Source organism: Gigantopelta aegis, chromosome 4, assembly GCF_016097555.1.
Source record: "Gigantopelta aegis isolate Gae_Host chromosome 4, Gae_host_genome, whole genome shotgun sequence".
Taxonomy (NCBI): domain Eukaryota; kingdom Metazoa; phylum Mollusca; class Gastropoda; order Neomphalida; family Peltospiridae; genus Gigantopelta; species Gigantopelta aegis.
In genome coordinates, this window is record NC_054702.1 from 101,921,649 (window position 1) to 101,946,879 (window position 25,231).

The window sequence follows — 25,231 nt, forward strand, 5'->3', positions numbered from 1 at the left end:
TTTTTCCATGTATTTTTTTATATCCTAGTGAATCTCTCTGCATCAAACTAATGTCTAACATAAAGCAGCCTAGAACTGAGCTGCTGTCAAAAGCCAGGCTCCCAGTCAATGTCTTGCGTAACCTCTTGCATGTCATAGCATCGGATGATGTCGCCCACCTTAAACTTCATCCCCCGGTCCTCCAGACTGATGCCACACTCCACGTCAGTTTTTATGCTGTCCACTTCATTCTTAAAGTGTTTCAGAGATGACACAGGTCCTGAAACAACAAGTATTCTGAGAGTACTGCTAAAATATCACATGTCCCCTACCAGGCCAAATAAAAAATTTCAAAGGTCATAACTTTGTCAAAAATGGGCAAATCAAAGTCAAACTGTAACTACACAATAAAGCTATACACAGAATTGTAGCTTAGTACCATGAGGCATTGCTGAAAAGAAGTCTAAAAAACTATAGACAGACATGGATGGATGGATGGACGGACAGACAGAGAAAAACAGATGGACTGGCAGACAGACAAAAAAGCTATAGTTCACTCTGGCTGGACCATAAGGGGACTAATTAATATAGATCTTTTATTAACCTTTAGACTACTGGATTAATTTTTAACGTTGAGTGGGTACAAGTTTATAATTTCACTTAAATGTTTTATAAATACATGAATAAAGTTCATATATGAATCGGTAAGTAATATTTTCGTGTCTTTTTTGTAATTTTTATTATTTTTAGATCGGCTAATGGTAAAAAAATCTAAAACGTTGCGTTTATTTACAGGCATTTTTGGCCAGCTGTCCAGTATTTATGTCCATTATTCCCGATAATAGTGGTTTTCTGACCAGAATTTTTTTTTAAACCCGAACTACGATTCATATTGCAATATTTGGTAATTTTCGTTGTTGGTAAAACGATCTAATTTATTATCAAATTAGCTATCACAATCAGCTATCGATCCCTGAAAATGACCGCGACGTGCTGCCATTGTTGTCAAGCGAAAATACTTGCCGAAAACCACTTTTTGAACTCAAAATTTCAAGGTATTTTCAGTTGAAAAAATCAAAACAAAAGCCACCATTTTGAAAAAAAAAAAAAAAACTTTTATTATATTTCCGTTTCCGGTGAGTGTTGTTTGCAAAACAAAACGGCGGGAAATATGAATTGGGGTACAGTATGTCGACTGACGTGACGTCGGGCGAGATATCTCGCCTGCAGTACTCAGAAGGTTAAGAGATCAATATCACACTCACAAAACATCTGGAAAATGTGACAGGATGGAGATATGTAGGGGATTAATATTAGGTTTTTCTCAAAATTCAAACATAGGAGTAGTTTCCGGGTAGCATTAAATATGAAATTCCATAAAAATCTTGAGAACTTTCATCTTTGTTCCTTAATGTATTATGATAATGTGACATAAATAAGACATTTCATGTCAGTTATTTAAACAATCAAGAAACAAAACCTTCAACAAATGTTTTAAAAAATTAAGTGCAATATAATCAATCCTACTCAAATGGCCATTACTTGTCTTGAGAGAGAACATTCCAAATAATGTAATATATAATACTAATTAACCTTTATTAATCAGGCCATATTTTGAGTGCTTTACACTGCTGCTTAACCCATGCAGTATACCATGTAACGAAAGGGACATGTTATTTAGCCATGTTATTTAGCCGTTATTAATACTAAGTAAAATGCCAGGTGGTACTTTATGAGTAATGAGCCGTCCCACCTAGCACTGCCCTGCTTTGGCACATCACTGACTCAGGGTTAAACGATTGTCCAGTATTAAAATTAACTTAAGTACCATCATATACAACTTCCTCTCCACGGAGTACTTTAAAATGTTTCTTCTTGTAGAGCACTCCCCGGGTACACCTGCAGCCAGCAACGGGAACCTTCTTGGTACCTTCAGTAATCGTAAACACCTGCTGTACACGGGCCTCACCTGAGAAAACAGAACAAATGTATTCAGTATATAAAACATGACAAGTGTTTCTGCCAGAAATAAATTTTTGGGTATGGCACTATGGAATTGAATGCAACCACAGTCAACAGGGGGTATGTGTTACGTTTAGGGTTAGGATTAAGAAAAATCATACAGTATTGATAAGAGTAATTAATTTTGTCAAAAAGTTAACTTAAACAAATAAAATATGCAAAAACAATTGCGTATGGTGGCATACCCAATTTACCCTCTAGCAGAAAAAAGAAAGAAAGAAGTGTTTTATTTAACGACGCACTCAACACATTTTATTTACGGTTATATGGCGTCAGATATATGGTTAAGGACCACACAGATTTTGAGAGGAAACCCGCTGTCACCACTACATGGGCTACTCTTCCGATTAGCAGCAAGGGATCTTTTATTTGCGCTTCCCACAGGCAGGATAGCACAAACCATGGCCTTTGTTGAACCAGTTATGGATCACTGGTCGGTGCAAGTGGTTTACACCTACCCATTGAGCTTTGCGGAGCACTCACTCAGGGTTTGGAGTCGGTATCTAGATTAAAAATCCCATGCCTCGACTGGGATCCGAACCCAGTACCTACCAGCCTGTAGACCGATGGCCTGCCACGACGCCACCGAGGCCGGTCCTCTAGCAGAAAGAAATAAAGAGAGAAAGCGCAAGTTATTCAAACACTCATCAATCATTTTAGTAAATTTACCTGAAATAAGAAACTTTAAGCACTTGAATAAAATTTCACGTCATACAATTTCATGTGTTTTAACACCTACTGGATCCCTTTTCAAAATGAAATATGAAGATAAATTATGAATGTTTTATCTTTTCAAAAAAACTTAACCTGACCTTTATCATTAGTTCTCTCAGGAGTGGGACATAGCCCAGTGGTACAGAGCTCGCTTAGTCTAAAGCAGCCCCTACACGATCAATTTTATTGACAATAATATTGATCATTAGTGTGTGATATTGAAGCAAGTTTTTGACTGACACAATATATTGACAGAATCGGTAGATATTTATTGAAGGTTTCTCAATACTACTGTGTCGTTGATGGCACTTTGTCAAATTATTGCACACTATTTCATTCTGAAGCCAGTCATCTAAGGATAAACATGTCCAGGCAGGAAAAGGAAGTCGAGAGAAAATTTCTTCTTTTTTATAAATATAACATTAATAAAATTATCAATCCACTGTCTGTGTTTTCTTGCAATATTTAATAGCATTTTTTTTTCAAAAGCATTTTCTCATATTTACCTATTGATGTCATCATTAATGCAAAATTAGACAAATTAGTATTTAAGAATAATATGATTTGCTATTTCATCCATATGAAGCAAATTTCGATACGCCTGCTCATTTGTTCTAAGTTCCTTTAGCAGTTCAACATGGCCAAACTTTTTTCTCTGCAGAAACCATTGTTTGGATCATGTAATTGTTTTTTTAATTTTTTCGCTTATCAAAAGCAAAGGCAATACCTTAGAGCAATGGCTAGAGGACAAATGACTTAAAATATTGATTGTGTAAATAATTGCGTCGTTGGTGGCCAATAAATATTCATCAATAATATTGTATCAATATTATTGTCAATTAAATTGCTCATGTATGGGCTGCTTAAGATAGATCCCCGTCAATGGGTGCACCAGGCTATTCTCATTCCAGCCAGTGCTCCCCAACTTGTGTAATAAAGACTGTGGCATGGACTATCCTGTCTGTGGGATAATGCATATAAAACATTCCTTGTTGCTAATAGAAAAGAGTAGCCCATGGAGTGACAGCAGCAGGTTTCCTCTCTCATTATTTGTGTGGCCATATAACCGTAGATGAAAATGTGTTAAGTGCATCATTAAATAAACCATTTCTTTCTTTCTTTCCTATCTCATTCATATGTACTGCTCTGAACCTCCGAACAGCCAATCAGGCTGCATGGTCTTGAAACGTAGATGGTTACTCTGAGGGTTTTTATCAAAAGAACAAAGAACAATTTACATGTAGCACTAAAATCTAGAATTCCAGAAATATCCCCGAGAATCTTCATTTTGGGTTTAATCTTCCACTGTACCTAGTGTACCCATAACAAAAATAAAACTAGATTACTTTTGCGGCATAACATTATTTTACTTTAGTTTAATATAAAAGACTGACTAACCAATTGTTTCTTCCTCTTTCAGTACAGGCAATCTGGAACTGAGACTGGCCTTCAACTCATCAAACAACTTGTATATCACTTTGTGTAGTCGGATGGGGACTTGTTTAGATGCTGCTGATTTGGAAACAGGATCAGAAGCCTGCACATTAAAACCAAATATTTCTCCTGAAAACAAATAAATTCATGTTGATTACCATGTTACCAAATAAACACCAATACTTTTATCTCTAAATTGTTGTATTTGCAGAACAAGATAAAAAAAAACCTATACATGCGACAGATGGACAAATAGACAGACAGACACACATACAGACAGATAGCAGTGTTCAAAATAAGCACTTGTCCGTTTGTCCCGACAAATAAAAATCTATTCAGATAAGCAACTTTTCCAGTGGACAAGTAAAAAATTTCAGAGCACTCTTTTTGAGCAATCACAAACATCATCCTAGTACTTGAATAAAACAATCTGTTTATTTGGACAAGTGAAAATATTGGCGAACAAATAGATTTCTAGATGTATTTGTCCGGTGGACTATTTTTATCACTGGATAGTATGACAAAAAAATTAAACCTATAGTTCCCACCGAGTGAACAATAATATTTTTGTTATTCAAATATAAACTGAGAAACAAACATAGAAATAATGCTCTGGTTTCAAAAGCTCTAGTTGTTTGACTACATGGTTGTGCATGCAGTGTAAAAACATCATGTGCCATGAGTATACAGAACAATCTGTTTTAAATGATGTGGGTAATAATGTGTTATATTAACCATTGAAAGCCTTTGCGAGTTCCACATCTGATTCGGTAATGTTGCCAACTCCATAGTGAATGAGATCCAGTCGACATTTCTTGGAATGAAACGAATCAAGTGTATCTAGGATTGCCTCCACTGACCCATCTACGTCACCTAAAATTAATGTAATAACAAGCACTGTTACATACAATGAACCAGGCAAGAAATGAACAACTATACAGAAAGTGAAATAGATGGAAAATGGACATTAAGTCATAATCAAAAATGGGGGTGGAGGATGAAATCTAATTTTTTTGTCTTATATTTTCTGGACATTGGAAATAAAGGACATTGAACAAAATATATGTTTAAAGGACAAAAATATTCTTTGGCCCTTAGAAAACCAGGTGTGGACGTTTTATCTATCGGTGGGGATGGAAATCTAGAATTTGGCCCTTAGAAAACCAGGTGTGGACGTTTTATCTATGTTTAATTATGACCTTATTTTTATGTTCATTCTGAGATGACATGGGCCAAGTTGAGATCTTTTAATAAAAAGTTAGTTTTATCTTTCTACCTATGGAACAAGAAAAAACTGATTTTGACAAACTATTGAAATGCTTCAATTTAAACCTTTCTGTGGTCCACCCTAACATTTCATTTAAAGGCACAGACCTGAGTTTCAGCCTGTAAAAAATGGACACTAAGTTTAGTTAATTTATAAACCTGTAACTCATTTGGATAAAGTTACAATAGAATGAAAGAAGAGCCTGTGACGCTAAAACGGGAAATATTCTTAAAAATAGATTAGAACTCGAATCAATAAACCACTACTTCTCAGACGCACATGCGTTTTTAAAAATATGAAAATGCCATTTTTGATACTACAAACACCAAGATGACTAGAAACACTTCGGTTCTACAGAAATGGATAATCTAAAGAATAAAATATAAGTAATGTTTGATTTTAGTGATAAAAAGTAACTCTAACAGTGAAAAATATGCTGTAGTGTTTAAAAACTAGGGTCCATCACTGAGTATAAAATAAGTATATTATTATACATTTGAAATTGTATACCAGTTAGATTTACTAACAATCGAAGACTTTGAACGAGTAACTTAGTTTAAATATCTATTAATTTTCAGAAGCAAGTGAACAATTTCATTGAAAATTGTCAACCATTGGTAAATAAATCTCAAACATATATTTAGTTGGGTTTTTTTCTCTTTTCTTTCATATTTAACATACTGGTAGTATTAATTTTTTTTTTTTAAACTAGAACTATATACAATTTTACTATAATGACTGATGGAAAGAAATAAAGGATCACACAGTTAGCAACAAGAAATAATGACTACACCAAAAATCAATTCATATTGTCAGAAGTTGACTGGGAACATATAGGCAGCACATTCAACACTACAGACATTCAATTCCACATTACAACTTGGTTTGAAATACAGACATTACTATGCTAGTAGTGAATTAAATTTGGTCTACAATTTGATGTGTTCCCTTATTTCTTTCCATCAGTATATAATGCATAATTTAAATATTTAGACACATTTGTTTTCAAACTTCAGACCTTTTAAAATAAGAGCGAGCTGTGGTCCCTCGTGTGTGATGATAATCTCCTTCTGTTTCTGCGTGCGTGGCGGCCGTTTCCTCCCCGCGGCCCGGCGTTTGATGAGCTCCTCCCGGTACACGTGGTCGTGTTCCGCTCGCTTCTCGTCAATCATAACCTGGTCCTCCTCTACCTTCTTCATGGCCTGCTGGTCCTTACGCCATGTCGTCACCTCACGGGCTATGGACTATAAATACAATACAACACTCGTCACCTAATGGGCTATAAATACAATACAACACTCGTCATCTAATGGGCTACGGGCTATAAATACAATACAACACTCGTCACATCACAGGCTATGGACTATAAACACAATACAACACTTGTCATCTAATGGGCTATGGACTATAAATACAATACAACACTCGTCATCTAATGGGCTATGGAATATAAACACAATAAACACTCATCATCTAATGGGCTATGGGCTATAGGCTATAAACAATACAACACTCGTCATCTAATAATCTACGGGCTATAAACAATACAACACTCATTACCTAATGAGTTACGGGCTATAAACACAATATGAACCTCATTATCTCATGGGCTATGGGCCACAAACACAATACAACCCTTTTTACACATGGGCTGTGGGCCTCAAACACAATACAACCCTCACTACCTCATGGGCTATGTGCTACAGACACAATACAACCCTCACTACCTCATGGGCTGTGCTACAGACACAATACAACCTTCGTCATCTCATGGGCAATGTGCTACAGACACAATACAACCCTCACTACCTCATAGGCTATGTGCTACAGACACAATACAACCCTCACTACCTCATGGGCTATGTGCTACAGACACAATACAACCCTCACTACCTCATGGGCTATGTGCTACAGACAATACAACCCTCATCATCTCATGGGCTATGTGCTACGGACACAATACAACCCTCACTACCTCATGGGCTATGTGCTACAGACACAATACAACCCTCGTCATCGCATGGGCTATGTGCTACAGACACAATACAACCCTCACTACCTCATGGGCTATATGCTACAGACACAATACAACCCTCACTACCTCATGGGCTATGTGCTACAGACACAATACAACCCTCACTACCTCATGGGCTATGTGCTACAGACACAATACAACCCTTGTCATCGCATGGGCTATGTGCTACAGACACAATACAACCCTCACTACCTCATGGGCTATGTGCTACAGACACAATACAACCCTCACTACCTCATGGGCTATGTGCTACAGACACAATACAACCCTTGTCATCGCATGGGCTATGTGCTACAGACACAAGACAACCCTCACTACCTCATGGGCTATGTGCTACAGACACAATACAACCCTCGTCATCTCATGGACTACATTTTCATAAAAGTTTGAAAGGTTTATAAAACATTTGTAAAAAGTAGGTATTTATTAAAAATATAATTAACCAAATACATTTGTTTTGTGTCATACAAAAGATAGCAACTGACTCTAAGTCTTATATGGTTACTAATTTATAGCTATGCCCGATGCCTGATGAAGGAAAGAAACATGTGTCAAGCAACATTGTAATATTTTACTGAATGGTGGCTATTGGATGTCAGATGTTAACTACAACACCTGGTCCAAGGTTTGTGATAAACCACAGTAGTAACACAATGTGCTCTTACTGGCATTCTTTAATATAAAGTTATTTACTCATATATAATTCTCTTTTTTTAATACATTAACAAAAACGTCTAATATCTTTACCTCCGATTCCACCTGGAGCACTTCGTCTCCAGCAGATGGCAAATCTTTCCAGCCAATGATCTCTACAGGGGTGGATGGAGGAGCTTCTTGGATGGGATGACCGTTGTCATCAAACATCCCACGAACCTGAATAGAAATAAAAAATCTTGATGTTCTAAGCTGTATTCAGGCAGGGCAGAGGCAATTACAGTATTTTCAGTTTTATCTTGAATCTTGATATTCAGTAACAGTTCAAGCATGTTGTTGTGGGTACATATCTCAACTATATGAGCTGTTTGTCCAGACAAGTTTGTTAACATTTACATTTGTTTTTGTTTTTTTAGGGTATAGATTTTTTTTCAATTCTCTATTCACAAACAAACATTCTATGCTGAGGGTAAACATGGGTTGAGTTCATATTCAGTACGATAAAACACCACATATTAAAGGTACTGGCATAATGGGTAATTGTTAGTGGTTAGTGAGAAAGCATCTGGTGAAGTAACCTTAGAGCTCCCCACTGAACTCTTTAAAACTGACTCTTGACGGAAGACCGGCCTCGGTGGCATCGTGGCAGGCCATCGGTCTACAGGCTGGTAGGTACTGGGTTCGGATCCCAGTCGAGGCATGGGATTTTTAATCCAGATACCGACTCCAAACCCTGAGTGAGTGCTCCGCAAGGCTCAATGGGTAGGTGTAAACCACTTGCACCGACCAGTGATCCATAACTGGTTCAACAAAGGCCATGATTTGTGCTATCCTGCCTGTGGGAAGCGCAAATAAAAGATCCCTTGCTGCCTGTCGTAAAAAAGAGTAGCCTATGTGGCGACAGCGGGTTTCCTCTAAAAACAGTGTCAGAATGACCATATGTTTGACGTCCAATAGCCGATGATAAGATTAAAAATCAATGAGCTCTAGTGGCGTCGTTAAATAAAACAAACTTTACTTTACTTTCTTGACGGAAGATGCAGTAAACATGATATACCTTCAAACAAGATGTACTTATAGTATGAAGATCTGAATCTTTTATAATGAAAGTTATGTAACTATAATATAAAACTATAAAGCATAAAAAATTGCATTGTTTTCCTCACCTTGCCCCATGCTGTACCAGCAACAAGACAGAAGCCCTTTTTAAGAGTTCCCCTCCGAATTACCACAGTGGCTAGTTTTCTAAAACAAAACAACTTTTTTTATTGCACATATGTTGAATCTTATCATGATGGTGTATATATTATATTACACTACATTTATTGCTCTAAAATGACAAAATTAAATACAAAACATTATGAGAGAGAGACAAATAAAGAGAGACAGAGAATGCATACATGTGTTGGTATTTGTAAAGCATTTCAAACTTGTTCCAAAAACTGAAAAAAATATTATTAACACAAAGGAATAAAGTAGATGAAAATATTTTTGTATAATTTGTATTAAAACCCAGCCTTTTTGTGTGAGAAGTAGTGGACTTTGCTTTTGGCAAATTAAAAATGACATTTAGCAATAAGATGATTTGACAAAGATATACATGTACATTACTATCATTTGCAAATTAAAAAATAAGAGGCTATATTACTATAAATTTAAATGTATCTGGTGATTATCGTGTTCTACATATAGTTCTTAGTATTAGTGAACAAAGCAGAAAAGTGATTATCTCATATTTAATTACAATTTGAAATGATCATATTTCTTGGATAACACCATATTTTCAATCTCTCAGACAGTTTTTATTTTGATTCATTTAAATACATATGTATCTATATACATGCCATACACACCCTCTGCCTGAATCCGTACTGGATTCAATGACCGTGCCTTCCACCAAACCCACAGCATCAGCTTTCAACTCCATCACTTCAGCCTGGGTAACAATAGCCTCCTCTAGCTCCAGTAGATTAGTTCCCTAAACACCAATCACAATTTCAATACATATTGATTATCATCTGGTATAAATTGCTCCAACTGATAGTAACTACTGCAGACACTTCATACAAGCATGGGGCTGGACATAGTCCAGTGGTAAAGTGCTCGCTTAATGCACGATTGGTTTGGGATTGATCACCGTCAGTGGGTCCATTTCTTGTTCCAGCCAGTGCACCACGACTGGTATATTAAAGGCCGTGGTATGTGCCATCCTGTCTGTGGGAAAGTACCTATAAAAGATCCCTTGCTGCATTAGAAAAAAAATGTAGCAGGTTTCCTCTGATGGCCATGTTTCAGAATTAACAAATGTTTGACATCCAATAGCCGATGATTAATTAATCAATGTGCTCTAGTGGTGTCATTAAATAAAACAAACTTTTTTCATACAAGCACTACTACAATTACAAACAAATCACTAGTAAACTGTAGGCAAGCTATTGGCATATTGCTTTAAGAATATTGCATGTTAGTTGAATATTAATATGATGCACTGAATAACACCTTTATTAAGGGGACTCCTGGGCTAGCTACACAAATGTATGTGTGAGAAGAAATTGTCACTAAATTATCTATTAAAGTTCAAAACATGCAAAAACCAACAATTATTTTCTAACAAAGTTACAATCATCATCTGAAATTATTTTGCCAAATCAAAATTAACTTTGCTAATTGTTTTTGAAATTCACAGCTGGCAAATTTCGCGAGTGACAGGATTAGCACAAAATTCAAATATGACTTGCATAAACCTTGCAGGAAACCTCTGTGTAAGTCTAGGTATCAGCTAATCAAGTGAATAGAAATGATATGAGAACTATTTCATACAAACATTACCACAAATTGTAAACCAAACAAATGATCTATGATTAAAATGAGAACAAAGAAATACTAAATTTAATAAAAAAATAAAAATAAAAAATAATAAAGAAATAAAGAAATAAAGAAGAAGAAAACTCTCATTAAACAATTGTATTCAACACGGGGCAGGATTTAGATCAGTCAGTTGAGTTCTAGCTCGAGGTGCTTGCATTGCAGGATCGAACCACCTCAGTGGATCCATTCAGCTGATTGTTTTTTTCTCTCATTCCAAGCAGTGCATCACAACTGGACAAAGGCCGTGGTATGTGCTTTCCTGTCTGTGGGAAAGTGCATATAAAAGATCCCTTGCTGCATTAAGAAAATGTAGCGGGTATCAAATGTTTAATTAATCAATGTGCTCCAGTGGTGTCATTAAACAAAACAAACAAAATGAACACATTTATTAGTGGTGATATTTTGTGCCTACCTACAATGTACATGTAAGCATGTTTATTAAAAATCTGGCAAAAAAAGAAGATTGAAGCAAATATGTCAACATATGCATTACCTTCAAAGCTGATATGGGAACCGCCTGCACATCACCTCCAAAATCCTCTAGAATCAGCTGATGCTCTAGTAACATCTGTTTTGTCCGCTCCTGTCAAAACAGACAGCAAAAGAGAGAGGAATTAAAATAGTTATACATAGCTTAAATGATCCAACACTAAGCATAGATACTTCTTTTATCAAACTATTTATGGAGTTGACTTGTGTCAATTTTAAAAAAGAAAACAGTCTTTAACTCTGTAATTCTGCCAGGCATAAAATATAAGCCACATTAAAATAATTTATGTCAGTGCAGATTCAAAATTATAATTGTAGTTGCAGCTAATTGCAGCAGTCACAACTTAGAACTTCACATGCACAATGTATGGCACTGGCTTTCTGTCAGTCAATATTTAATATTCTTTAATTACATTTTATCAAGCACATAATGCATAATAACCATACTGAAGGAACTTAAGTTCCTATTTAACTTCACTAACTTTCTGCTAAACCTGATAATTAATGAAACAAAATTGATGAATCTCACATTATAAAATTACAAATACAACATCAATATTCAAGCAATTTATCACATACTTATTTTCATAGGTACTTAATAACTTTTCCATAAATCTTCTTCTTTTTTTTAGATTTTTAGATACATAATGAATCAAGATGATATGCAAATGTTGAGTTGAAAAAGGTAAACATTATGAAAACAACATCAAATATGAATTACTTACAATATCTGCTTCTGGTTTATCAATTTTGTTTATAGCAACTATCACAGGAACTAGAAAAAACATCAAACAAAAACAAACAATAATTTATAGCAACATTTTAAATTTAAATGCTAATAGTTGAGATCTGCCTTATTTCAGTTGCTGGATATCATAAATACATAGCTAAGCAACATGATTCCAGCTATAAGTACTATAAGTACTAACTAATAACTGGCTAATGATTGAGGTTTTCGCTACCTAAATTATACACATTAAAACAACTCTGTGATATATATATCATTACCAGTGACTTTTTAATTGTAAACACTAAAGAAGAGACTCACTAATCACAGACTGAAAGAAAGACATGTTTGATTTAACAACACACTCAACACATTTTATTTAGTTACATGGTGTCAGACATATGGTTAAGGACCATACAGATATTGAGAGAGGAAATCTGCTGTTGTCACTTCATGGTTTACTCTTTTTGATTAGCAGCAAGGGTTCTTTTATATGCACCATCCCAAAGACAGAATAGCACATACCATGGCCTTTAATATACCAGTCGTGGTGCACTGGAACAAGAAATAGCCCAATGGGCCCACCGACGGGACTTGATCCCAGACAGACGGCCCATCGAGCGAGCGCTTCACCACGGGGCTATGTCCAGCCCCAATCAATTAAGGGTGATTGTGAATACCCTTGATTTGTTTGGAATATCCTAAAAATATACTATGCACAAACCATGAGCCATCTGATGAAAGGTAAGATCTACGAAGACAGCATCCTGTTCCAAAATAACTGGATTTACCATATATACTGAGAATATAGTACACAAAAAACGTGAGCCATCTGATTTAAGGTAGACTCTACAAAAACACCATCCAATTCCAAATTTACTGGATTTACCATATATACTGAGAATATAGTATACAAAAAACGTGAGCCATCTGATTTAAGGTAGACTCTACAAAAACACCATCCAATTCCAAATTTACTGGATTTACCATATATACTGAGAATATAGTATACAAAAAACGTGAGCCATCTGATTTAAGGTAGACTCTACAAAAACACCATCCAATTCCAAATTTACTGGATTTACCATATATACTGAGAATATAGTATACAAAAAACGTGAGCCATCTGATTTAAGGTAGAGTCTACAAAAACACCATCTAATTCCAAATTTACTGGATTTACCATATATACTGAGAATATAGTATACAAAAAACGTGAGCCATCTGATTTAAGGTAGAGTCTACAAAAACACCATCCAATTCCAAATTTTCTGGATTTGCCATTGCAAATTACTGAGTATTATAATTATAAGTAAAATATTACAGTCTCCATCTACAGCTTACCCTCAGCAGTTTTGGCATGACTAATAGATTCAACTGTCTGGTTCATGACCCCATCTTCAGCGGCCACCACAAGAACTACAATGTCTGTGACCTGCGCCCCGCGCGCCCTCATGGCACTGAATGCAGCATGGCCAGGGGTGTCCAAAAACGTGATTCCTTCTCCAGTCTTGAGTTTCACTGAAAAGAGATACACATTTTACTGACTGCCAAAATTGTAGAAAAATATCTAAACTGCCTGATTATTATATTCAATAAACTTGTATGCTGAGATAAAAACACAAATTTGTTAGGATCTGGAATTCTACCAGTAAAAATGGGAATTCCAGTCTTTCCTGATAGCATCTAAAATTGTTGAAAGCATTAACATGTAACATTAATGCATTGCTAATATGTTATATTATTTTTTTTAATTCAAAGTTGTTCTGGCTGGATCTAGTATTCTACCAGCTTATACAGGGTTCGACAAATCCACCATCCCTTGGTCCCGGCTAGTGAATTTTTGGTCTGGGCTAGAGGAAATTATCACCTGTCTTACTATAATTTACACAGGTCACTAGCCAAAGCTTTTGTGAGGGCTAGTGACTTTCTGATACACTGGCTTATATTGGAATTCCAGATCCTACAATATCCCAGTTTCATCTACATGTACATGTAGTAAAAAAAATTTACTGTTCCAAACAAGTTTTTCTTTTTGGTAAGAGAAGAAAAAGTTGTTTAATGGCATCTCAGCAAAGGTTTTTAAGCCATGGCTATTAGGCATCTAACATTCCTTCTCTGCAGAAAGGTTATTACTTATAAGCTAAGACTGAATAAACTGTATATAACAAAAAGTTAATAGTTACAAGTTTGTTTACTTTAACAACACTACTAGAGCACGGTGATTTATTAATCAACTGCTATTGGCTGTCAAATATTTGGTAATTTTGACAATGACATATAGTCTTAGAGAGGAAAGATGCTACATATTTCCATTAGTAGAAAGGGATCTTTTATATGCACCATCTCACATACAGAATGGCAAATACCAGTGTTCTCACTGGGTGAAAATTAAAGGAAGGTGGCTGCGCAGCACCACACACTTCAAAAAAAAAAAAAAAAAAAAAAAAAAAACCAACACCCCCCCCCCCCCCCCCCCCCAAAAAAAAAAAACCCTGAAAAACTGAAAATAGTGGAGATAGGTGCTGTAAAATATAGTAGGGTGCGGGAAAATAAAGAGAGGCGCAGAAAAATAAAAGAGGGCGGCAGAACGTGAATGGAGGACGGCAAAATGCAATAGCAGGGCAGTGGCGCAGTGAGATCACTGAATACCATGGCCTTTGATATACCAGTCATAGTACACTGGCTGGAACAAGAAATAGCCCACATGGACCATGTTATCACGTTCATCAGTTTGTCTGGATTTCTAATCTGTAACCTCAGTATACATATTGATGAATAACTGGAGACCAGTCTCAGTGATACACTCACTGACTTTTACTATTAACTCTTAATCATAAAACTTTAGTTTCCCTCCAATTATACACTAGTGACAATTTGTAAAATAATGTTAAATTAAAAATTTATGGAAAATGACCATTGACACTTCAGATAAATAATACTGTAATAATAATAATAAAATAAAATTTTAAAAACAAATTAAATACCCATAAAAGCTCCAATGTGTTGAGTAATGCCTCCAAATTCTTGGGCAACAACATTGGACTTTCTGAGAGCATCCAGTAGAGTTGTTTTCCCATGGTCAACATGACCCATGATAGTTACGATGGGAGGTCGTCGGGTCAACACAGCCGGGTCAGGTGGTGGTCTGATCAAATAAGGTACAAATTTAATATATCAGGACACAAGATAGATGGTTTAGTCAGCTAATTGGAGTAAATATGTTTAACAAGAAGTACATATAAATAATATTGGCAATCTAGATATTTTAATGACAATAACATGCAGTTGTGCTTATAGATGTTTTTAGTTCAAACAGCGTACTAAAATACATACATGTATGTTTTAAAATAACTACAATTATATAATGGCAATCGAGATATATTAACAAGAACAGTAGTGTATTGTCTAATATGTACTGACTGCAGACAGTTGATCTGTTAGATATTTTCATATATTTGACAGTAACAATAAACATTCTTCAAAGTTTAAGAAATATCTGTTTAAATACAAGCAGCATATTTTGTCTAACAAAACATAATTTTATTAACCCATTTTTTCAAAAACATCTGTTGCTAACTTTCAGAGTTGGTACAATTAATACTAAATAAATATAATGTTTTACCACTAAAAGATAAAAGGTAAAAGAATTAAATTGGGATGACACCAAAACATCCCATACATTATATTTGTAAACTAAAATAATCTGTTTCCACTTCAAGTCAAACTTGTTTTATCATCCATTGTAAAAATGTTGGCAACTTAATATAGATTATTTTGGGATGACATTAAAATGGAATTTCATTTTAATTGTCCTCTAAACAAAGGGTTTTCCCCTTGAGAAAATCAATCATAATACACCAAACCAATATATACTCTGTCAAAAAAGAAACACATAGGCGAAATATTCATGGAATTATCTCTTTAATACAAAGTGGCATAATTTCGTTATTTATGATCGTATCACAGTCAAATATGACATGAGTATGTGAGAATGTTCTTGCTATGGACTGACGGCAGTGGAGGCATTTTCGTTACCAAACAGCACTGCATGAAGGTGCTGAAATCAGTATCTTGTGTGGCCACCAGCAGCAGCAATCACTGAGTCTCCTAATCTGGGCACGTGGAATCCTAGCCCATTCTTCCTGCAGTGCATGTGACAGTTGCGTAAGCGTCTGAGGCTTCGGGTCACGCTGGTGTACACGTCTGTCCAGTTTGTCCCATAGATGTTCAATGGGGTTTAGATCTGGTGATCTTGATGGCCATGGCAGCACATTAATGTTCTCATTCTGTAGGAAATCCATTGTTACACATGCCGTATGCGGCCTGGCATTGTCCGGCTGAAAGAGTTCTCTCTGTCGATCCAAAATGGGAAGCATGTGACAGCGAAGAATTTCATCCCGGTAGCGTACAGCTGTTAGGTTGCCTTGTACAAACACAAGTTCACTTCTGCCGGTGTATGAGATGGCCCCCCACATCATTACACTCCTTCCACCGAATCTGTCAACTTGGGCAATGCACTTGTTGGCAAAACATTCATTGTGGCATCTGTAAACATGTTGTTGTCCATCACATCGCTGTAGAAGGAAAATGAACCATACTCGTCGCCAGTTTCCCCAAGTTCCACCCCTGTACATTCGTGCACCAGCGAACACGTAAATGTCGATGTTGACATCGCAGGATGGGGCCAACATACGGTCTCCTAGCCCGTAAACCAGCTTCTCAAAGTCGGTTCTGAATGGTTTGTGCAGACACCCTTCTGAAACAAGGTATGCGTCCAGCAGTGTTCGTTGCTGTGGCATTTCGGTGATGCAAGTGCAGAACCCGGATGTAGCGATCTTGTGCTGCAGTTGTTATGCAAGGTCTTCCACTTCTGGGCCGGTCTTTAGCTGATTGAAACTGCTGGTACCTGTACCTGTCCCAGAAATGTGAAATGGTGCTTTAATGGACGTTCATGTGGTGTGCTGACTGCAATTCACCTAACTGGAGGCGGCCTATTACAATGTTTCGATTTGGCAGGTTTAGTCTTGGCATCTTGTAACTTGTTTACGTCGAAATGGAAATGAGGCATCATTGCGAGCATTGCAGCTTTAAATACCCATCACTACGCCAATCTTTTCCATGAGTTTCATGCACCTATGCATTTCCTTTTTGACAGAGTATATATAAAATATAAAAATTAAAGCCCTAACATACATAATAATGAATCTTTCATTAGCATAAATATTCAATATCATTATGTTCTGCACAAGACTTATTCTTAGAGAAGTTATGATAGTCACGAGGGTATTCAATTGTGACTCTGTTAGGCACTTTGTCTACAGTGGAGAGCTGATCTTGACCATGATGTATTGTTCTAACTTCATCTATAGGAGGAATTCCACTTTTATTGTACCTGCCAGTACAGGCACCAAACACATTATCTACAGCTTCCAAAAAATGAATGAACACACAAATGTGCAAAGAATAATATTTCAAAAAAAGGAACTGTCTTTGATAGAATTCTTGCTCAAATTATTTTGAGGGTAAAATAGCTTTAACAGAAGTCAATCTGTATTATACTAAAACATTTTGGGATGATAGCAGCATGTGCTAATAATAATAATAATAATAATAAAAATAATAATATACATATACATACTGCTTAACTATGTCTTTGTTTTCCTTCACCTTAACACCCGAGGTTCTCTGTCCGAGTTTGGATCTGAAGCCAGACTTCTTGACAACCTCCTGGATGACCTTCATATTGTCAATGACTGCGGAAATAATAATGTGCAATATAATTAACAGGGCTAGCTCTGGCACTCGCCAAATTCACCACATGCAAATTTCTGAAATAATTGGCAAATTTTATTTTAATTTGGCGAAATAATTTTATGTAATAATTGACATTTTGTTAAAAAATAGCCAAGTTTCTGCAATTTTTGGAGTTTAATGGATAATTTGGCGAAATGTTCTGCTTACTCAGAGCTAGCCTTGATTAATATACACGTGTGGTAAAACATTGATATCATCTTCAGATGATTACATTAAAGCAAAAATCATCTTTTCTTTAAAATGTTTTTATAGTCAAAGCATTTTAAAATGTGAAATGCTTGTAAACCTAAAACTTTCCCAAAGCACACACATTTTTACAGGAATTATGAATAAACATATATATAATAGTGGAGACTTACCTGAATTGTCCTTGTCATATTTAATACCACCTTCTATGTAGGCCAAAACATCAAACACATGATCTGCAAAATAAAAAAAATACATTTCTATCTGGATATGTGTTTCATAAAAATATCTGTATTCTCATATAAAATGAAGTGTTAGGTCTTCAAATAACAGAAACAGGCTGAAAGAACAACATAGTATTCATCACTAATTGGTCCTATCTTAACACAGATGGGAATGTGTTTTAAACAAGATTCACCATGTTGAATATGTACCTATAGATGCAGCAATAATAAGTACAACCATGTCCGGTGTATCGGCGCATCCTGTGATTCGGCGCACTTGGTATTTTGCTTAAAGGTAAACTCAACAAGAGATTTATGTGTTGGAAAGATGTATACCCGGACCACCAACACATACTGACACTTTAACAAATGAAAAACGCGTAATTTTAGAGTTAATAAAAAAACATGATTATTCCTGCTAACTGGGGGCAGCCATTTTGTTTCGTTTTTGTGACGTCCGGTGGTATAGCTTGGGGTGAGGTAACGTAAGCTCCGTCCATCTGCTCTATGCACAGTGTAAACAAATGCTCTAATTTAGCCTATTGGTATGCAAAAACAACCACTCACGATACCCAAGTGATAATTTTCTTTTCTTTGGGACTACGTAATTGGTCAGTTTTGTGATTTTAGATGAGAAAGTCTACTTAATCAAGGGTTTTACAGAATTACTTACAGTAATAAAGCAAGACGGCTGATCGATTACGATTAGAGGGGTGTCCGTGTGGTTAACACACAATACCCTGTGATCTTAATAATAAAAGAGGCACGTCTTTTTAGTATGTCTAGACACAGTGTCTGGGGACCATCTAAATATACACCTGCCAATCAGGAACTACAGGTACAGGCCACAGAAAGAAAAGACCAATTAACTAAGAAAACACTCCTATTATTATTTCAGTACGTGGGTTAATTTATGTATTAACTATATGATTATACATGTTGATAATTAAGCAATAATGTGCATTATATATTGTTGAATATGCATACCAGGTCAAATGCCTTGATTGTTCCTTCCTTATATTTATTGTTAAGGGTGCAATTAAATTTTTTTTTAGAATTATCAATAATTATATCATAATTTCAAAATAAATCATTCAGCTGTTTTTGTATATATAAACGCGAAGTAGGTCAGCCTTATTGATATTAAGAATGTTAAAACCAGTCTAAAAACACCTTTCCCGCATTTTAAAAATTATAGTAAACAGTATAAATGTAATTATTTTTGTTCGGTTATTTTTATTTAAACTGAAAAGGAAAACAAAGACAAATGCAAACAAAATGAAAATTTTACACCTTAATTGACAGTCATTTCAGTTCACAATTGTCACATTGTTATAAAAAATAAAAGCAAAATAAGATCCATGTGTGTGCACAATCTACCCAAGAAAAATAAAATCCATGTAGGCATCTTAGCCATGCATGACAATGAACATGTATGCATCTGCAGTACTCAAGAAAACGATTCCGAAACTAATCATGAGATGGGTCATGTGTGATCATTCATTTTCATAGTAATATTTTTAACAAAAAAGTACTAAAATAATTCTGGGACAATAGTGTAATGTTTATGGGCTAAAAGTGAGGTCATGGGCAGTCTATAAATAGCAGGGTCAACGATCCACATCTACTGCACCGAATCACCGGACATGCTAATCGTTTTGGATACATGGGGGTGCCTATATTTATGCACCATTTTAAAATGTTTATTTACTACAGACATAAAATAATTTGTAGTGCATTTCAGATTATGCACTGCTTTATTGGTGAGAGACACATTTTATTAAGTATTTCACAGTGTTCACATAGAAAATGGTCCTTGAATGCTTAGGTGTGCCAATACACCGGGCAGCACTGTATTTATTGAAATATCCCAAGCTATGAAACAGTCATTTCAGTCTGCAAATAGTATTGATTTTTACCAGTTTCCAAAATGAAATTTTTTCTCCACTTGTAAGTACTTTACCAGTAAACGTTTTGTGTGAAACTATATGTATGACATCCCTAAATACAGTGATTTAGCAATATATATAATGTACCATGGTCACAAGCTACTTCTTGCAATGATCAAGGTATATGACGTTTGGATAAAATGACCATATATGTGCCAATATTTTTATTGATAGCATAAATAAACTAAGGGCTGTTGTAGAATTGATCAGTGGTAGAGGTCGAAGGCAGTCTTTTGGATACCCAACCAGCTATAAACGAAAATGTTTATGTAGACCCTGATTCTACAGTGAAAATACTGCAGTAGACCCATAAAACGTAAGATATTAAGTAAGTGGTTTTCCTTGTGATCAATTTGAGAATTGCCTTAAATGAATAAAACAGTGGCAGTGTTAGGATCCTGTACCTGCGTCTTTGTTTATGTTCTCCATGCAATCAGCTGTGGTATGTACTATCCTGTCTGTGGGATGGTGCATATAAAAGATCCCTTGCTGTTAATCCAAAAGAGTAGTGCATGAAGTGGCGACAGTGGGTTTCCTCTCTCAATATCTGTGTGGTCTTTAACCATATGTGTGATACCACATAACCGTAAATAAAATGTGTTGAGTGTGTTGTTAAATAAAAACATTTCCTTTCTTCCATGCGATCAATTTGAGAACTGTCTTAAATAAAGAAAATAGTGCCTTGTTAAGATTACCTACCTGTGTCTCTGTTCATGGCCTCAGCTAGCTCTATGACTGTCATACTTGGGTGGATTGTTATCACCTCTTGCTTTATCGGCTTTATGTTTACTCTCACTGGGCGTATCTATCACAATAAAAAATATCATGACATATTAGTTTTAAAACAATCATAACACCTTCAAATAAAATTTAAACTCATCATACACATTAATATAAAAAAGATAACAACACACTATACCTGTATATCAATAATTATAAAATCTTTATTGAATTAAATTGTTTCTAAATGATAAATATTCTATTATAATAATATATTATACTACATCAGTATATATTAAATGCAGGCAACAGAAAAGTGTTAACTATCAGTATTATTACCAGTTTCTTCCTGGTGTTTCTAGCTTTAGCTGCATATAGTGAAGTGTCTGTGTGTATGGATCGACTCTGGCACAACAAACACTGTCTTCTTGCAGGCAAAGCACACAAACTGGAGTTAATGGAGGCATCTTGGATGCCTGCTGTTTTGTTAAGAACATTTTTCATGCAGTGACCTGTGATCAGTCGATACAGTTTCCAGTTTACTCGACATACTACTGGACAGGAAATATTCATTTTAATATGGCGAACACAGCCCAACCTGTAAAAGAGAAAATATATGTATGCATTATATTTTAAGAGTATTTCTGGTTAAAACATCTTTTGTTTCTTCATACATGTATCTATAGCCTATAATAAATGTACATTGTAGTTGTGTGAAAAATATTTCCATGCACACAATCACCAACACATCCCATTAATATTCATTAACACAAAATCTTTAAATGGTAATCAGTCAAATTCAAAATGTTCCAAATGGGCAAATAACCTCATGATTTCATAGGATAAAAATTATTTTATTACCCTAATTCTGATGTTAATCAAACTATCACATTAAAACTCTTGCCTTAACTCATTTAACTGTTTTATTAATTAACTATAAGATTATACTTGATATTAAGCAATAATGTGCATTATATATCGTTGAATATGCATACCAGTCCAAAAGCCTTGCGCGAGCATCCTTTTAACTGTGTAAATGCGCACAAATAGTGTACATTAGCCATATAGGACAATGAATTATAATTATAAAACAGACTATAGCTAAAAATAGACCATGCTGTATGTTTTATAGTCTGGTTGTGTTGTGTCACTTGGGGGGAATTCAAAATATGCTTGGATGTTTATGTTAACTGATAAAATAAAACATTTATTTCATTTATGGATTCATAAATTACAATAAGGAATGTATTGAAGATTCAATGCAAACTTGTGTAAGTTGATATTCAAGGTTGATAATCATAGTGGTGACAGACACATGTTGACAGGTGATATAAAAACATGTTGATCGAGGCATGCCAAAGTATACTGTTAGTACATTAATTCAGAGGTTTTATCAATCAAATTGTTATCTATCAGTTTTATACATATATTCACAATCAAGATGTATTGTTTTAACAATGGTTTTATGAATTAAATTAACGTTGTTTATTTGTTTACAAACATACCCTAACACTTGTTTCAAGATGTAATGTAACATAATTAACATGTGCAGACTTTGTACCATGCAGACTAATGTGACATGAGTGTATATAACTTGACTGACTGATAAGTATGTTTTTTTTTATACCTGTCACACATTACAAAAAGAGCCTGCAGATGGATGAAATTAATATTTATTAAAAAAAATACATACTTATTGGCCAATCGGGTTGTGGTCTTTATGAAACTAGTTGAACACCCCCATCTTAACGTAGTACAGAATGATTTTAAAGTGATACTTCAGATGTTAAAAAAGTGCTCAATAAAACTGTTATGTTGTATAAATTATACAGTTATTAGTAACAACATAAGACCTATGAAAATGAGTCTTGGTTGTTATTTTGTTTTTGTGTTGTTTTTTTTAAACTCTGAAATTGTTAAGTTATAGTGAATACTAATAATTAGCATAACAGTGTATTTAAAAGTGGGGGAAATACAGATAACAACTGAAAGGTGCATGAGTCCAGTGTTTAGAACGTCGCCATGCGTATCTGCTGAAATTGTCTGGCAGCGTAATTGGCTGCTAGGATCTGCTTGGTGAAAAAAACAACACTGTTGGACTTTTTCCTTTAATTCAAAGTGAAGATCGTTTCAAAGTAAGTATTTCTTGGTCTCCATGAGCTCGAAATGATCACAATACACGATTAGTGTGTGAAAAGGTGATGGTATTCATTATGATTATTTTGACCGCAATTCGTTACGAGCAAAATTCCTCCTAACCATTCAGAAGTGCTACTGGCTTAATAGCTAGGCAGGATAAACCTCACCTTGTGCTTGCACGCGAGGTTAATCTTGATGAACCAGCCCCACCCTTGCTAAGTTGCTTGTAGTTCACCAAGATAAATGTCTCCAGCACGATATTTATTATTGTGATGTTTATTGTTGTCGGAGGTCCAATAAACGTCAAAATGTAAACAAAAAACCGGACCGTAGTTGTTTACCGTGGTGAACTAAGTTGCTTGGAACGCCTATGCAGAGAACACTTTATCGCGTCGCAATTTGTTACACAGATTTCATTGATCATTACACAATTTTAAAACATTAAACAGTAATTGCTGATCAATATTTAATTGACTAGAAATATCGTCAACGTCCCTAACTGCGTTATGCTTCAAATTCCGTTCACTTTGTTTTCTCGTGCACGGTTCGCGCAATTCAATATCCGATTTGTTGTCATTGGCATGTCGTTCATTTATGAGGTTTTTCTTCACAGTTCAGGAACATTTTTATAAACAATAAAGTTCAGAAAAGTAAGTATCTAAATGCAAAACTTTACAAACCCCTAAAACCATTAATTTTACTAAGTAGTTTTTATTTATTCCTTAAAATTAACGATATCAGGTCCACATGACTCGTAGAAATTGACTTAAAATGGAGAAAGATGAATTAACATGACCTCACACGTGCCAAATCAACAAGGCCAAAGAAATTAATTTTTACGATTTTTAAGACCCATGTTGTTAGAATTTGTTTTCAATTATTATATTCGATCTGCAAAAGATATGCCACATTTTTGTGCCTCTATTGTAGTGAATAGTATTCTTAATCCATTCATAACAGTTGTAAATAATTTTGAGTATATAAATTGTGTTAATTTGGAATCAATTGATTAAAAAATATATATTTTACAAACTATTCGCAGGTATGAACGTAATGCCTATCAGTATTGACATCAAGTGTGAGAGATGTGTGTTGATAAAACGCGGACCAGACCAGAACGCTTGATAAATTGAATTTTTCCTTTAAAAAAATAAATAAATTAAGTGTTCGGCAACTGTACATAATTAAGAAACATATATTTTTTCATGTAGTTGCCTTGAAAATTGAAAATGACGAACCGCACATGCGCAGTACGATACTTTTTGCAAACACATGCGTCTGAATGCAGTTAGAAACGTCGAACCTATTCCTGTTTAATGGAGGGTGTTTCACTTTTATTTATTAGAATGGATTCGTTTTACGTCCACATTGTTGGTTTTTTACGTTACTTATTTGCAATTTATTTTGTTTCTGTATTGTAGCTGAAAAATATAGAATAGTATTTCCGTAAATATTGTATTCGTGTTTTTGTCGTCGGGTGGTATCTCTAATCAACTTATTAAGATCTTGAAAACAAAATGTTCCCTGCTATGAATACGATTGCGATTGATATGACATATACTTTTTCCATTTCGGTTAACAACCTACTTATTAAAGGAGTGGAGGCAATGAAAATACAGTTGACAAATAAAAACTACCAGACAAATACATACTGAATATACCTAGGCTAAAACAAAAAGCAGACGAAAATCATGTTTCAAGGGCGCAGACATTACATTTTGTTATTGAGTGGTTTTCCACCAACGTAAGAGCACATTATTACACCGTTGACTGCGCAGAACTGTCAACACGTAAATATTTCGTGGTAAATAATAATTCACAAACATCTCCGATAACTGTTTGTTGAATATTGAAATAATTTTCAGGTACACTAGTCATAAAATAATTAATATATAATTCGTAAATGACTGTATAATCCCCATCAGACAGCGCTACAGAACAAAATCTTCCAATGCCCCTCAACGTGTTGTTGCGTAATCTTACGTAAGTTCCTTGATAGCGTCTGTG

General features: G+C 35.1%; 1 protein-coding gene across 2 annotated transcripts; it reads right to left on the reverse strand.

The window, feature by feature from the left end:
- On the reverse strand, positions 1 to 24,956 carry LOC121371615 (translation initiation factor IF-2, mitochondrial-like). 2 transcript variants are annotated; one of them, XM_041497630.1, is made up of 17 exons: positions 24,877 to 24,956; positions 21,425 to 21,683; positions 21,065 to 21,170; positions 18,366 to 18,428; positions 17,831 to 17,945; positions 15,177 to 15,337; positions 13,534 to 13,710; positions 12,188 to 12,237; positions 11,467 to 11,556; positions 9,959 to 10,083; positions 9,272 to 9,350; positions 8,199 to 8,324; positions 6,435 to 6,660; positions 4,885 to 5,022; positions 4,114 to 4,278; positions 1,808 to 1,948; positions 1 to 259 (listed from the first exon to the last, which is right to left on the reverse strand). In XM_041497630.1, the coding sequence occupies exons 2-17, from the start codon at positions 21,656 to 21,658 to the stop codon at positions 87 to 89; spliced, it is 2,169 nt and encodes a 722-aa protein (XP_041353564.1). In that variant the 5' UTR covers positions 21,659 to 21,683; positions 24,877 to 24,956; the 3' UTR covers positions 1 to 86. The 2 variants fall into 2 exon arrangements, with proteins under 2 accessions (XP_041353564.1, XP_041353565.1); XM_041497631.1 differs by having other exon boundaries at positions 24,886 to 24,932.
- Between the last annotated feature and the right edge of the window lie 275 nt (positions 24,957 to 25,231).

Bases quoted from the DNA above. Each gene is read 5' to 3' on its own strand.
- LOC121371615 (XM_041497630.1), bottom strand. From the start codon at position 21,658: ATGAATATTTCCTGTCCAGTAGTATGTCGAGTAAACTGGAAACTGTAT. The intron at 11,557-12,187 runs GTAAGTAATTCA...CTGTTTTGACAG, and splicing joins ATAAACCAGAAGCAGATATT to GAGCGGACAAAACAGATGTT. The intron at 6,661-8,198 runs GTAAAGATATTA...TTGTATTTATAG, and splicing joins TGCTCCAGGTGGAATCGGAG to TCCATAGCCCGTGAGGTGAC.